This window comes from Medicago sativa, chromosome 5 (assembly GCF_051527215.1).
Source record: "Medicago sativa cultivar Bolivia chromosome 5, Bolivia_mono, whole genome shotgun sequence".
Lineage (NCBI taxonomy): Eukaryota > Viridiplantae > Streptophyta > Magnoliopsida > Fabales > Fabaceae > Medicago > Medicago sativa.
In genome coordinates, this window is record NC_140753.1 from 16,771,328 (window position 1) to 16,784,924 (window position 13,597).

General features: G+C 35.5%; 3 protein-coding genes across 3 annotated transcripts; all 3 read right to left on the reverse strand.

Moving 5' to 3' along the window:
• Nucleotides 1-95: 95 nt before the first annotated feature.
• On the reverse strand, nucleotides 96-2,876 carry LOC146920581 (4-coumarate--CoA ligase-like 6). The gene is made up of 6 exons (XM_085714001.1): nucleotides 1,766-2,876; nucleotides 1,455-1,644; nucleotides 1,055-1,200; nucleotides 868-935; nucleotides 672-774; nucleotides 96-558 (listed from the first exon to the last, which is right to left on the reverse strand). The coding sequence occupies exons 1-6, from the start codon at nucleotides 2,810-2,812 to the stop codon at nucleotides 445-447; spliced, it is 1,668 nt and encodes a 555-aa protein (XP_085570127.1). The 5' UTR covers nucleotides 2,813-2,876; the 3' UTR covers nucleotides 96-444.
• Nucleotides 2,877-5,819: 2,943 nt separating this feature from the next.
• Nucleotides 5,820-6,548, reverse strand: LOC146920582 (uncharacterized). The gene has a single exon (XM_085711164.1). The coding sequence runs from the start codon at nucleotides 6,546-6,548 to the stop codon at nucleotides 5,820-5,822; it is 729 nt and encodes a 242-aa protein (XP_085567290.1).
• A 2,901-nt stretch (nucleotides 6,549-9,449) lies between these two features.
• On the reverse strand, nucleotides 9,450-12,519 carry LOC146920583 (4-coumarate--CoA ligase-like 6). The gene is made up of 6 exons (XM_085714002.1): nucleotides 11,084-12,519; nucleotides 10,773-10,962; nucleotides 10,373-10,518; nucleotides 10,224-10,291; nucleotides 10,028-10,130; nucleotides 9,450-9,915 (listed from the first exon to the last, which is right to left on the reverse strand). Exons 1-6 carry the CDS (start codon nucleotides 12,128-12,130, stop codon nucleotides 9,802-9,804), a joined length of 1,668 nt encoding a protein of 555 aa, XP_085570128.1. The 5' UTR covers nucleotides 12,131-12,519; the 3' UTR covers nucleotides 9,450-9,801.
• Nucleotides 12,520-13,597: the final 1,078 nt, after the last annotated feature.

The following is a 13,597-nucleotide window of genomic DNA, read 5'->3' on the forward strand; positions in this document are numbered from 1 at the left end:
ACCATGAATCTTAAACCAAAATATTTGAATACCAACCAAGCTGTATACATAAAATCTCCATGTGGCTGAGATATTAAATACCTATTGAAAAGGTGTGACATAAGAAGCACAAATAATATTATTTTCATTATAAATTTTACATATAACTTTTCTTGTGCATCTGCATGCATCTAGAGTTCAAAAGTAATTTCTCTAGTGCACATTCAAGGATCTCTTACCATACATGCCAGATTTTCTTCTGGATTTGTACTTCTGTCCCTGTTATTCATAAATAACTAAAAAGATAAGAACAATAGAAATTTTTATAACTTACTATAAGGACACTTTTTTTTCTTATGACTATTGAGACATAATTCTTCATTCCTTCAATAGCACTCATGACGCATGTACCAAAACAATCACATTTAACCAATTTCATGCTATGATAACCCCACTATGCATGCCTTAGAGTTTAGAAGGCAAGCAGTTTCTGAGTTGCTTTCGGAGGATCTTCCCAGTCACAGACCTTGGAATCTTGTCGGTGAAGACCACTTTGCGAACCTTCTTGAATGGAGCAACCTGCCAAGAAAAAAAGGGTTAAAATTTGAAAACCATTCCAATACTAACATTGATTCAAGTAGTAATATTAATTCAAATATCATAGAACTCATGTCTGTCTTATAAAGAAGAACCTGCTTAGCAACGAAGTCGATAACATCCTTTGGAGAAAGTACACTTCCAACTTTCTTGACCACAAATGCCACTGGAATCTCCCCAGCTTCTTCATCCTTGGCACTGATATATGGAAAATGATGAAACACTTAAGGTTATATTTAAATGTCTAAAGAGGCATCTTAGAAGACATAAATGAAGTGTTCATATACTTACCCTGTAACGGCGACATCCACTATTTCAGGATGCAAAATTAACACAGCTTCTAAATCAGCAGGAGGAATCTGTAACAGATCATGTGTGATATAAATAAGAACAATGCATACTAATTGAGTAAAAATAAACTGTAAAATAAAAATATGTAACATCACTATAAAATTTAAATAAACAAAAAAATTGATACCTGAAAGCCCTTGTATTTGATAAATTCTTTCAAGCGGTCAAATAAATATAAATATCCATCTTGATCAAAATAAACAATATCTCCAGTATGTAGCCAACCATCTTTATCAATTGTCGACATTGTAGCTTCCTTATTATTCAAGTATCCTAAGAAATTAAGGAAAAAGTTTGATTAATAATTTCAATTGGAATAGCAACAAGACAGGCAGAAAAGGTTCAAGTGGCTTGAGGAATAAGACAGAAACAAAAGTTACAGCAACAAAACAGTTGAAATCATTGAATCAATCTCATGCTAATGTAGGTTAAGATTCCACACAATAGACAAAACCTTTATATAACCATGTTATCCTTTTAGTATTTATATTTATTATCTATCCATAAAAAATGCAGATTTTTTTTACCTTTCATAATTGAAGGACCTCTCAACCAAAGCTCACCACTTCTGCCTGGGGGCAAAAACGCACCACTATTCCAATATACCACTTTTGCCTCCATGTTTGGAGCTAACAACCCTAGTGAAGAATAGTTGCGAAATTTTTCTGTATTGAAACCGCATGCTCCTAATGCACCCGACTCAGTCATTCCATAAACCTAAAAAGAAACAATTTTACATCTGCACATCCTTAAAAAAATCTAGGAAAACAACATTATTTGAATGATGGATCATGACTTGCATTCTTTAAATAAGACTATTTTATTCTGAGGTTTTTACCTGTATAAAATCAACATTAGGGAGAGCTTGGACAAAATCATTTATAGCTTTTGTGCTTAAAGGCGCTGCACTAGAGCCGACCTGTCTCAAACTCTGCAACTTACTTCCATTTACACCCTTTGCCTTCGCTGTCAATGCCGACAATATCGGTGGAACAAGATGAAAGTGTGTAACTTTATATTTATCGATCACCCTAATAGTCTCATCAATGTCAAATTTCCTCATTACAACGATTGAAGAACCCAATGACAATAATCCCGTAGCAAAGAGAGATAAACCATATAAATGGAACATCGGCAAAACAGCTAGATACACATTTTTGGAACTGGAGCATTCATATTTAGAAGTTTCAAACCTCGCCAAAAGCTCAACCATGGCAATAAGATTTCTATGAGTTAAAACAACTCCTTTGCTCACACCAGTAGTACCAGAAGAAAACAATATAGCAGCAGTGTCTTCTTGTTTAATAACCAGATTTTGAGGCAAAACAAAGTTACCAGAAATCAGGTTAAAAAAACATGAGAAACAATCATTCATCGAATCCTTTTCATTTTCTGGCACAGAAATAATAGGAATGCCTAATGGTTCTAATTTCTTAACATTTTCAGGTATAGTAAAAGCAAAACTCACACCACAGTCATTAACCTGCTTACGAATTTCATCAACACTACTAAGAGGATTCAATGGTGTAACAACAGCACCTAGGTACATAACACCTAATAGTACAATGGGATAGTAAATTGAATTTGGAAGTAGAAGCAAAACAAGGCCACCTTGTGAAACTCCCATTTTATGAAGACCAGAAGCCATTGATTTGACTAAAGGTAACAACTTTGAGTAAGAAATGGAAGTCCCAGAAGAGGAATCAATAAGGGCTAAAACCCCATCATGAGGGTGAGAAAAAATGAACGATACAACGTCGAGAAAAGGGTCGGTCGGAAGGCTCCTAGGAGAGTGTATACTATTGTAAATTCCGGTTTTTGGTGAATACCAAGAAGGGTGAGTGATGATATTTTGTGGCATGTCATAGTTTAAATTTGCAGCCATTGATTTTCAGGAAAGTGAATGGTACTGGAAAATTTCAAATGCAGTTATAGTTATGATTGAGTGTGTGAAATAAGAATGCTCTTATAAAGGACTAGGGTTTAGTGGAGTTTGGTTTTCAATTGAATTTGTGTGGTTGAATTGAGAAAACAAGGTTTAGTGGAGTTTGGCTTGCTTGAGAGTGAAGGTTTTGTGTTTGTGAACATTGGAATTTGAATTAGGAACATAACAGCTACCTCTTGGGACCATAATCTGTTTGGAAATATTTGGTGAGAAGTACTTAAAAGGAAACAAACAAAGGTTAAACAAAACTAAGGAAAGGGACAGGAAAAATTAATTTAATACATTTTTATTATTTTTTTGGTTTTTGACTGTTTTGTGGAAGAGGTATTTCTATTCTACGTTTGTCGAGCACTAAACGTGGGTATATTTCTAAACCGAGTTTTAGACTTTAATCATCACTAGACCTTGCACCTGTGCTGCCGCACGGGTCATATTGATGGCAAACAAAATATTCAATTATACCGTTAATTCATAATCTATTTGTGCAAATACAATGTTAAAAATAATAATACAACTTAAAAAAAGGGAACAAATCATGCTGGTACATTACGAAAAATTTCCTTGTAAACAACATTGTATTTAGGATGATTTGAATGATTAAAAAATTTGCCGCAATCTAAAATATGAGAACCATCTCCACCATATACTAACAGATACAAGTGTTTCATTTGTTGAAACTGACATTAAATATATTGTCGGTTGGTTAGTGATGACAGATGGATACGGCATGAAAACTTATTGTTTGGTTACTGCACTGATGGTGTGAATAATGAATGGTGATAGTGAACAGAGAAGTGAGAGAGAGGGAGATGGAACAATGAAAAAAAAATGGTGTATTGAAGTTGAAAAAATAGAGATGACATAGATAAAGTAACATTTTTGGAAAATGAAAAAGAAATTAAAGTGGGGGACACAATGGTAATTGTGAGATTTGAATTAGGTTTAGGGTTTTCATATTAGTGAGTACAAATAAATAAATTGTGATTCACTACATATCAGTTATTATGCTTGGAGTGGTGACAATTTTCAAGGATTCATCAGATGAGTGAATTATAAAGGGGGAGTCAGTTATGTAAAACCACCCACTACACATTAGTTATGCTTTGGAGCGTTACCTATTTTCAATGATTTATGAGATTATGGAAAACAGAACATGAAGGGCAACAACAAAGACACCTATTTATAAGAAGAGAGTGAGAATTTGAAAGTTATCATGAAAAACCACCCACGATGCTTGGAGTCGTGGCTATTTTCAAGGATTTATCTAAACCCACTACACATCAGTCATGGTTGGAGTGGCTATTTTCAAGGGTTTTCAAGCAACAACATTGTACGTGTTCAGGGTCAAGACTATATTTTCAAGGATTTATGAAAGGCCACTACACATCAGTCATGCTTGGCGTGGCTATTTTCTAGGAACAACATTTGCACGTGTGTTCAGGCTGAAAAAAACTACCTAAGCAGTGTTTAAGGATACAATAACAAAAATACGTTGAGGTGGCAATTTTCCCTATTTTTTAGGACTAAATCACTATTAGAAATTATAACCATTGCCAATCCTAACCTATATCAGAAAACATGAAGACTGTATATTTGAAAATTCAAGGATTGAGAAACAATCTTAATTGAATTGAAAAATCATAAAATCCCCAAATTTTGAAACCCTAATCACTATCCAGAAAATCAAAATGAATAAAATAATAAAATATCATTGATATCAAAATTAGTTTAGTGATCATACCATTAATAAGTTATCATGGACGAAATATGCATCAGAATCATATTTTTGCGGAGAAATCGAAGGAAAAGGGGGAAGAAAGGGATGGAAATGGCTGATTTCTAGGTTGAGATCACATGAATAAGGGGAGAACATGACTTTAGAATCGTATAACGTTAAAGTCAGGAAGGAGAGGAAAAGAGATTAATTGCCTTTTAAAATGTCTGTTTGGTATAGGATATGCATTAGTGGAAGCGATATTATAACACTAAAACAACTACTGGTCAAGTGGTCAAAGTGCTTGGATGGAGGCAATGGGTTGCGAGTTCAACTCCATGCAGAGACATTTTTCAGAAAGATTTTTTAAACCTCTCAAAAAAGGCAGGATTAGGGTTAATTAAAGTGGGGGACACAAAGGTAATTGTGAGATTTGAATTAGGTTTAGGGTTTTCATATTAGGCATGCATTGTGAACTTTCGTATTATATATTAAGATGTTGCGTGGATCTAGCAAGATTTTTTAAACCTCTCAAAAAAGGCAGGATTAGGGTTAATTAAAGTGGGGGACACAAAGGTAATTGTGAGATTTGAATTAGGTTTAGGGTTTTCATATTAGGCATGCATTGTTAACTTTCGTATTATATATTAAGATGTTGCGTGGATCTAGCACATTAAATTAGACCCAATAGTCGTTGGTGGGGCTGACAATGAACCGATCCAACTCAAAAATTGTTTGAAATTTGACTCGACAATTAACTCACCGTACTTGGTTCAAGAACCAAATAAGCTGAAAATTATGTTTGTTAACCAAAGTTGAACTTTATATGTAGTAGTTCGAGTCGTTTGGTTCACGAGTAGACTTAATAATATTTAACAATTTGAAATTTGAAAAGTATTTTGAGGATATTCTCAATTCTAGTTGTAGAATTTCGTTGGTTTTTGTTATATTGGTTTTGACGTGCTTTTGTATTTTTATTTTTGTATTTGTGTCTATCTAATTTTTTTTTAGAGTATCCGTGTCTATCTTTTAAGCACCTTATGTTGTGATATATTTTATTTTAATTCAATATGAGCACCTTTTTTTTTTGAAGAGGCTAAAATGGAATATATTAACACCACAAATTGTCCTTCCTAGCACAAGGTGTGCCAAGGAAAAACAAAAGAGTCTGAACAATATTTACAAACTGCGAAAAGAAAAAACAACAAAAATAAAACCGAAAGAAATAACAAATTATCCGGTACCCAACATTATGAGGGGACTAAGCCACCAACTATGGTAATTGAGAGAGAACCGAGCAAATTTCTCCTTCAACCACGAGAAAGAAAGTGAGTTTATTTTGTCCACAATTCGCGTAATCGAGCAGTCTTTAGCATTGAAAATTCTGTTATTTCTTTCTTTCCATATTTCCCACACAGTAGCAAACCAAATGGCGATTAAAATAGTGAGCCGCACCTGAGAACCACCACCACCAAAACAGAATTGAGTAAAATGATCTGATACATCTAACGAGGCGGCGGTGGAGACGCCAATCCAACGGAGAATATAGTTCCAAACCGTACTAAAGTAAGAGCAATGTAAAAATAAATGATTAACAGTTTCCGGAGAGCCGCACCCAGTAACACACAGACAAGAATCAGAATTAAGAACACTACGCCGCAGCAAGTTATCTCTGGTTGGCAGTCTATTCCGAAACAGACGCCAAGCAAAAACTACAACCTTCAAAGGCACATTCTTTTGCCATAGCATCTTCACATCCACCAGTGCGACAACAGGAAGTTGAGCAGTCTGACAGTTGTAAGCACTACGAACGGTGTAAGCATTAGATTTTTCCAAATTCCATATCCATATGTCCTCCTTGTCAACCTGCAAAGTCACATTTTGAAGTAATACACATAGTTCCCCCCACCTGTTCCTCTTCCCATGCAAACAGCCTCCGCCTCCACTTCCAAGCCTCACCATTCTCACCCTAACCCAGCTGAAACAAATCAAACACCGACACCCATTTAACCACCGAAAACTCAAACAATCTGCTAAACCTTTCCCTAAAGGACACCCCACCCACCCACACATCCGACCACAAATAAATATGTTTTCCATTCCCCACTGATCTACTGACATGAGTACTAAACCACGCCTCCCTACGCAAGGCAGCAATGGTACGCCACCAAGCCGAGGTTGTCCTCCCACCCTCCAACAACCTACCACCCTCCTCGCCATACCTCGCCGACAGCACCCTATACCACAAACTCTCCTTCTCAACCAACAACCTCCAACACCACTTACCTAATAAGGCCATATTAAACTCCCTAATTCTCCTTACTTCCAAACCACCAACCTCCTTATTTAGACAAACAGAATTCCAGTCAACCTAAGATATTTTTACGCTTGTTGAAATGTTGGGAAAATTTTCCAGGTTATAATAGCTTTGTTCGAGATCAGTGGCATTCCTTTCAGGTGGAGGGGTGGGGCGGATATGTTTTGAAAGAAAAATTCAAGTTGATTAAATTAGCTTTGAAAGATTGGCATCTTAGACACTCTCGGAATTTACCTGCAAAAATTTTGTTGTTGAAGGATAAAATTTCTTTGTTCGATTTGAAAGGTGAGACGGAGGACCTTTTGGAGAGTGAGCTAGAGGAGTATCACGGTTTATCTGAGGAATTGTTCTCTTTGTCTCGGTCACATTCTAGTATCTGTTGGCAGCAATCTCGGGCTCGTTGGTTGCGGGAAGGAGATGCTAACTCTAAATTTTTTCATGGCATCATGTCAAGCAGACGTAGAGGTAATGCAGTGACTTGTTTTCTTGTCGACAGTGTTTTGACTGAGGGGGTTGATAATGTCCGAAGAGCTATTTTTACACATTTTTCTACTCATTTTCAAGCGGGTGATGTCGAGCGTCCTACTATGGCAGCCCTTCAGTTCCCATCGTTGTCTCATAGAGAGGGTGCAAGTTTGGTTAAACCGTTTTCTGTAGAGGAGGTCAAGGCCGCGGTGTGGGATTGTGATAACTATAAATGCCCTGGCCCTGATGGTATTACTTTTGGTTTCATTAAAGACTTTTGGGACATTCTGCGGTATGATGTGATGCGGTTTCTGGTGGAGTTTCATAGGAACGGGAGGCTTACCAAAGGAATAAATAGTACTTTCATTGCTCTTATTCCTAAGGTTGAGAGCCCGCAACGGTTGAATGATTTTCGCCCGATATCTTTGGTGGGAAGTATGTATAAAATTCTTGCGAAGGTTCTTGCTAATAGACTTCGTTATATTATTGGGTCGGTTATCTCGGATACTCAGTCGGCTTTTGTTAAGGGTCGTCAAATATTAGATGGTATTCTGGTGGCAAATGAGGTTGTGGATGACGCCAGGAAGTGTAAAAAGGACCTTCTTCTTTTCAAAGTGGATTTTGAAAAAGGTTATGACTCTGTAGACTGGAGATATTTAGATGAGGTTATGCATAAGATGGGTTTCCCGGTTCTATGGCGGAAGTGGATAAAAGAATGCATAGGTACGGCTACAACATCAGTTTTGGTTAATGGGTTCCCAACAGACGAGTTTTCTTTGAAGAGGGGTTTGAGGCAAGGAGACCCGCTTTCCCCTTTTCTCTTTCTCTTGGCCGCAGAGGGTTTCAATGTTTTGATGAAGTCTATGTCGACTAGTCAGTTCTTTCACGGTTATAAGGTGGGTTCAAATGCTACTACGGTTGTCTCTCATTTACAATTTGCAGATGAAACTTTAATAATAGCTGATAAATCTTGGGCCAATGTTCGAGCGATGCGTGCTGTCCTTACTTTGTTTGAAGCGATATCTGAGTTGAAGGTGAATTTCACAAAGAGTCAATTGTTTGGTGTAAATGTTCATCAGTCTTGGTTGACTGAGGCGGCGTTAGTTCTGAAGTGTAAGGTTGGAAATCTCCCTTTTGTGTATTTGGGGCTGCCTATAGGTGGTGAGGCGCGTCGGTTGTCTTTTTGGGAACCTTTGATTACTCGCATAAAATCTAGACTGTCAGGGTGGAAATCTAAACATTTATCTTTCGGTGGTCGTTTGATTCTGTTGAAGTCTGTCATGTCATCTATGCCTGTTTATGCTCTTTCTTTTTTCAAGGCTCCTTCAGGTATCATCTCCTCTATTGAATCTATTTTAAATTCAATATGAGCACCTTAAACATATACTTTTGAATTATCTGATTCGTTTCAACGAGTCGAACCTAATGTACTGAGCCGAGTTGGGTATCAATACCGCATAGACAAAATTTGTTTCGTATTTAAATCTGTTTCAAAATAAATTAATATAAAAATATGATATAACATTGAATGATTGGATGAGAGATACATACCCAACTAAACTTCATAGATACCATTTTGTTATATATATTTTTTTTATATGATTTACTGAACTTTTAGTAATAATAATGATAAGGATTTAATTTATCTTTTGGTTCGTACATTTTTACTTCGTGTCCATATTAGTTTGTTTAAATTAACTCATTGTGTATTCAAGAAAGCTTATAAAAATAATGCTGCAGCTAGATGGCTAGACCTTTTGGATGATTGAATGTTGGGCAATAAAGAGCCAACAAAAATTAAACTTAATATCGTAGAATCAGAATGTTAAGATGGATGAGTGGTCATACAAAATCAGAATAGTTTAGATCATAAAATCTGAGGGACTTTGATTACATCTCGACTGAGATATAATTAGAATACTACAAGTGTCTAAGTGGACCTTATTGGTATGAAAAAACTAAGATGACCAATTTGTTACGAATAATTAACTTAAAAGATTTCAGTGGTACAAATAAACTTAAAGGACTAATTTATTACAATTAAATAACTTAAATAACTAATTTGTTATAATTAAATAACCTTTGAAGCACAAAAAATATATTTTCATTATAAATTTTACATATAACCTATCTCGTGCATCTGCATGCATCAAGAGTTCAAAAGTAATTTCTCTAGGATCTCTTACCATACATGACATATTTTCTTCTGGTTTTGGGACTTCAGTCCATGTTATTCATAAATAAATAAATAAAACACAATAGAAATTTCTGTAACTTACTATAATGACACTTATTTTTTTACAACTATTGAGGCACAATGTTCTTCGTTCCTTAATATCACTCATGCTGCATGTACCAAAACAATCACATTCAACCAATTTCATGCTATGATAACCCCACTATGCATGTCTACATCACACTAAAAGAAATGCCTTAGAGTTTAGAAGGCAAGCAGTTTCTGAGTTGCTTTCGGAGGATCTTCCCAGTCACAGACCTTGGAATCTTGTCGGTGAAGACCACTTTGCGAACCTTCTTGAATGGAGCAACCTGCCAACAAAAAAGGGTTAAAATTTGAAAACCATTCCAATACTAACATTGATTCAAGTAGTGACATTAATTCAAATATCATAGATCTCATGTCTGTCTTATAAAGAAGAACCTGCTTAGCAACGAAATCGATAACATCCTTTGGAGATAGTACACTTCCAACCTTCTTGACCACAAATCCCACTGGAATCTCCCCAGCTTCTTCATCCTTCGCACTGATATATGGAAAATGATGAAACACTTAAGGTTATATTTAAATGTCTAAAGAGGCATCTTAGAAGACATAAATGAAGTGTTCATATACTTACCCTGTAACGGCGACATCCACTATTTCAGGATGCAAAATTAACACAGCTTCTAAATCAGCAGGAGGAATCTGTAACAGATCATGTGTGATATACATAAGAACATATTGCATACAAATTGATTAAAAATAAACTGTAAAATAAATTGATACCTGAAAGCCCTTGTATTTGATAAATTCTTTCAAGCGGTCAGACAAATATAAATATCCATCTTGATCAAAATAAACAATATCTCCAGTATGTAGCCAACCATCTTTATCAATTGTCGACATTGTAGCTTCCTTATTATTCAAGTATCCTAAGAAATTAAGGAAAAAGTTTGATTAATAATTTCAATTGGAATAGCAACAAGACAGGCAGAAAAGGTTCAAGTGGCTTGAGGAATAAGACAGAAACAAAAGTTACAGCAACAAAACAGTTGAAATCATTGAATCAATCTCATGCTAATGTAGGTTAAGATTCCACACAATAGACAAAACCTTTATATAACCATGTTATCCTTTTAGTATTTATATTTATTATCTATTCATAAAAAATGCAGATTTTTTTTACCTTTCATAATTGAAGGCCCTCTCAACCAAAGCTCACCACTTCTGCCTGGGGGCAAAAACGCACCACTATTCCAATCTACCACTTTTGCCTCCATGTTTGGAGCTAACAACCCTAGTGAAGAATAGTTGCGAAATTTTTCTGTATTGAAACCGCATGCTCCTAATGCACCCGACTCAGTCATTCCATAAACCTAAAAAGAAACAATTTTACATCTGCACATCCTTAAAAAAATCTAGGAAAACAACATTATTTGAATGATGGATCATGACTTGCATTCTTTAAATAAGACTATTTTATTCTGAGATTTTTACCTGTATAAAATCAACATTAGGGAAAGCTTGGACAAAATCATTTATAGCTTTTGTGCTTAAAGGCGCTGCACTAGAACCGACCTGTCTCAAACTCTGCAACTTACTTCCATTTGCACCCTTTGCCTTCGCTGTCAACGCCGACAATATCGGTGGAACAACATGAAAATGTGTAACATTATATTTATCGATCACCCTAATAGTCTCGTCAATGTCAAATTTCCGCATTACAACGATTGTAGAACCCAATGACAATAATCCCGTAGCAAAGAGCGATAAACCATATAAATGGAACATCGGCAAAACAGCTAGATACACATTTTTGGAACTAGAATATTCATATTGAGAAGCTTCAAACCTCACAAAAAGCTCAACCATAGCAATAAGATTTCTATGAGTTAAAACAACTCCTTTGCTCACACCAGTAGTACCAGAAGAAAACAATATAGCAGCAGTGTCTTCTTGTTTAATAACCGGCTTTTGAGGCAAAACAAAGTTACCAGAAATCAGGTTAAAAAAACATGAGAAACAATCATTCATCGAATCCTTTTCATTTTCTGGCACAGAAATAATAGGAATGCCTAATGGTTCTAATTTCTTAACATTTTCAGGTATAGTAAAAGCAAAACTCACACCACAGTCATTAACCTGCTTACGAATTTCATCAACACTACTAAGAGGATTCAATGGTGTAACAACAGCACCTAGGTACATAACACCTAATAGTACAATGGGATAGTAAATTGAATTTGGAAGTAGAAGCAAAACAAGGTCACCTTGTGAAACTCCCATTTTGTGAAGACCAGAAGCCATTGATTTGACTAAAGGTAACAACTTTGAGTAAGAAATGGAAGTTCCAGATGAGGAATCAATAAGGGCTAAAACCCCATCATGAGGGTGAGAAAAAATGAACGATACAACGTCGAGAAAAGGGTCGGTCGGAAGGCTCCTAGGAGAGTGTGTACTATTGTAAATTCCGGTTTTTGGTGAATACCAAGGAGGGTGAGTGATGATATTTTGTGGCATGTCATAGTTGAAATTTGCAGCCATTGATTTTCAGAAAAGTGAATGGTACTGGTTCGCGCGAACCAATTCGCGGAACTTCCAAAAAATAGATCTAGAAACAAGGAAGAAAAGGTTTCTGAAGATGATGATGATATAAAGGAGGTAGCCGGTGTTACAGTTGATAATGCAGTTTAGAGGGAAGATCAAGTATTACAAACTTAACTATGAACTAAAATACTATGACTAGAAGCTTACAAAATCCAGGGAAGCTAGCAATGCAGGAAGAAAAGTCAGAAGAATCTTCATTATGTGAATCAATGCTTATGCTTCTTGCAATGTACTTTGCTACATGGTTGTTGAAAGGTGGTTGCAATGCAATGCAGACAAGAACATGAGAATCAAAGATAGACGGTGGCATTAAATTAAAATGACACAGAAACTGTTTCTTCTATGTAACTAACTATTATGGAAAAAATGTTGGTGAAGGCATTAAATGAGAAATTTAATGCAATAAAATGTTTCATGATTAAATCTTTCTTCCTTTAACCTCCATCTCCAATGGTCCAAGTCACAGTGCATTTCATTTTATTCATTAGTTCTTTTTTTTTTTTTTTTAAGTTGACGTATGGTTAATGGAGTTTTTTTTTTACTAATCATTCATGTGTTAAAACTCTTTCATAATCTCCATGCTACCTAAGATTATTTAGATTAAATGATTAGCGTTTTATTCAAATTCAATTTAACTAGCGATCTAAGTTTCATCTAGGTTTGATTCAGCTCTAAATTAAAAAATTTGTCGTACATTGTGATACTACTAATCGATTTAAGCAGTTAGTTTATTTAGTTGTTCATGGAAGATACCCGATTAAAAAAGATCTCCATTTCTGTTTAAGTGACGATATTGACACGTTGATTAAGAAATGACGATAATAAAGGTTTGGCTTGTGTTCCCTCTAGAGTGAAATAAATCATTTTGCCTGATTAGTTCACGTACCCGTGCCTGCTTGTTGCTCATGTGGAAACAGAAAATAATTAATTTTCATAATCTTAAGATGAAAAGAAAACTCAAGTTAGGTGGGGATCTTTAGAATTGAGGTAATGATATTCAAAGTGGATGAAACGTTACTATTCTTTACCCATCAATATTACAAGGTCAACTTTGGAAATTCACATTAATTAATATAACATTGTTATTCACATTAATTCAAATTGAATTCACTCTCTTTCATCTCTTTCGCACCCTTCGCTCTCTTTTCCAACCTCTCTTTCATCTCTCTTTCAATTTTCTCATTTTCGCTCTCAATCGATACCACCGCCAAACCCGAAATCGCCGTCAAATCCCAACTTTCCGGTGGATTCGCTGTCCAATCATTCAAGACACATAAAAAGAATGGAAAATGTTAACCAGTGTCCTGGGAGAACTAGTTAAGGAAGCAAATATAGTAGCTTTTGTATTGAAAATTGTGTAATCAATTTCTCAAAAGTCAAAAAAGTGTTACTTTTAAATCAAAT

Excerpts from the sequence above, each read along its gene's own strand:
- LOC146920582 (XM_085711164.1), bottom strand. The coding sequence starts at position 6,548 with ATGGTGAGGCTTGGAAGTGGAGGCGGAGGCTGTTTGCATGGGAAGAGG.
- LOC146920583 (XM_085714002.1), bottom strand. The coding sequence starts at position 12,130 with ATGGCTGCAAATTTCAACTATGACATGCCACAAAATATCATCACTCAC. Across the intron at positions 10,131-10,223 it reads GTGGATGTCGCCGTTACAGG|TGCGAAGGATGAAGAAGCTG; the intron begins GTAAGTATATGA and ends TCCATATATCAG. Across the intron at positions 9,916-10,027 it reads TCGATTTCGTTGCTAAGCAG|GTTGCTCCATTCAAGAAGGT; the intron begins GTTCTTCTTTAT and ends TTTTGTTGGCAG.
- LOC146920581 (XM_085714001.1), bottom strand. The coding sequence starts at position 2,812 with ATGGCTGCAAATTTAAACTATGACATGCCACAAAATATCATCACTCAC. Across the intron at positions 1,201-1,454 it reads AGGTCCTTCAATTATGAAAG|GATACTTGAATAATAAGGAA; the intron begins GTAAAAAAAATC and ends TTAATTTCTTAG. Across the intron at positions 936-1,054 it reads TCAAATACAAGGGCTTTCAG|ATTCCTCCTGCTGATTTAGA; the intron begins GTATCAATTTTT and ends GATCTGTTACAG.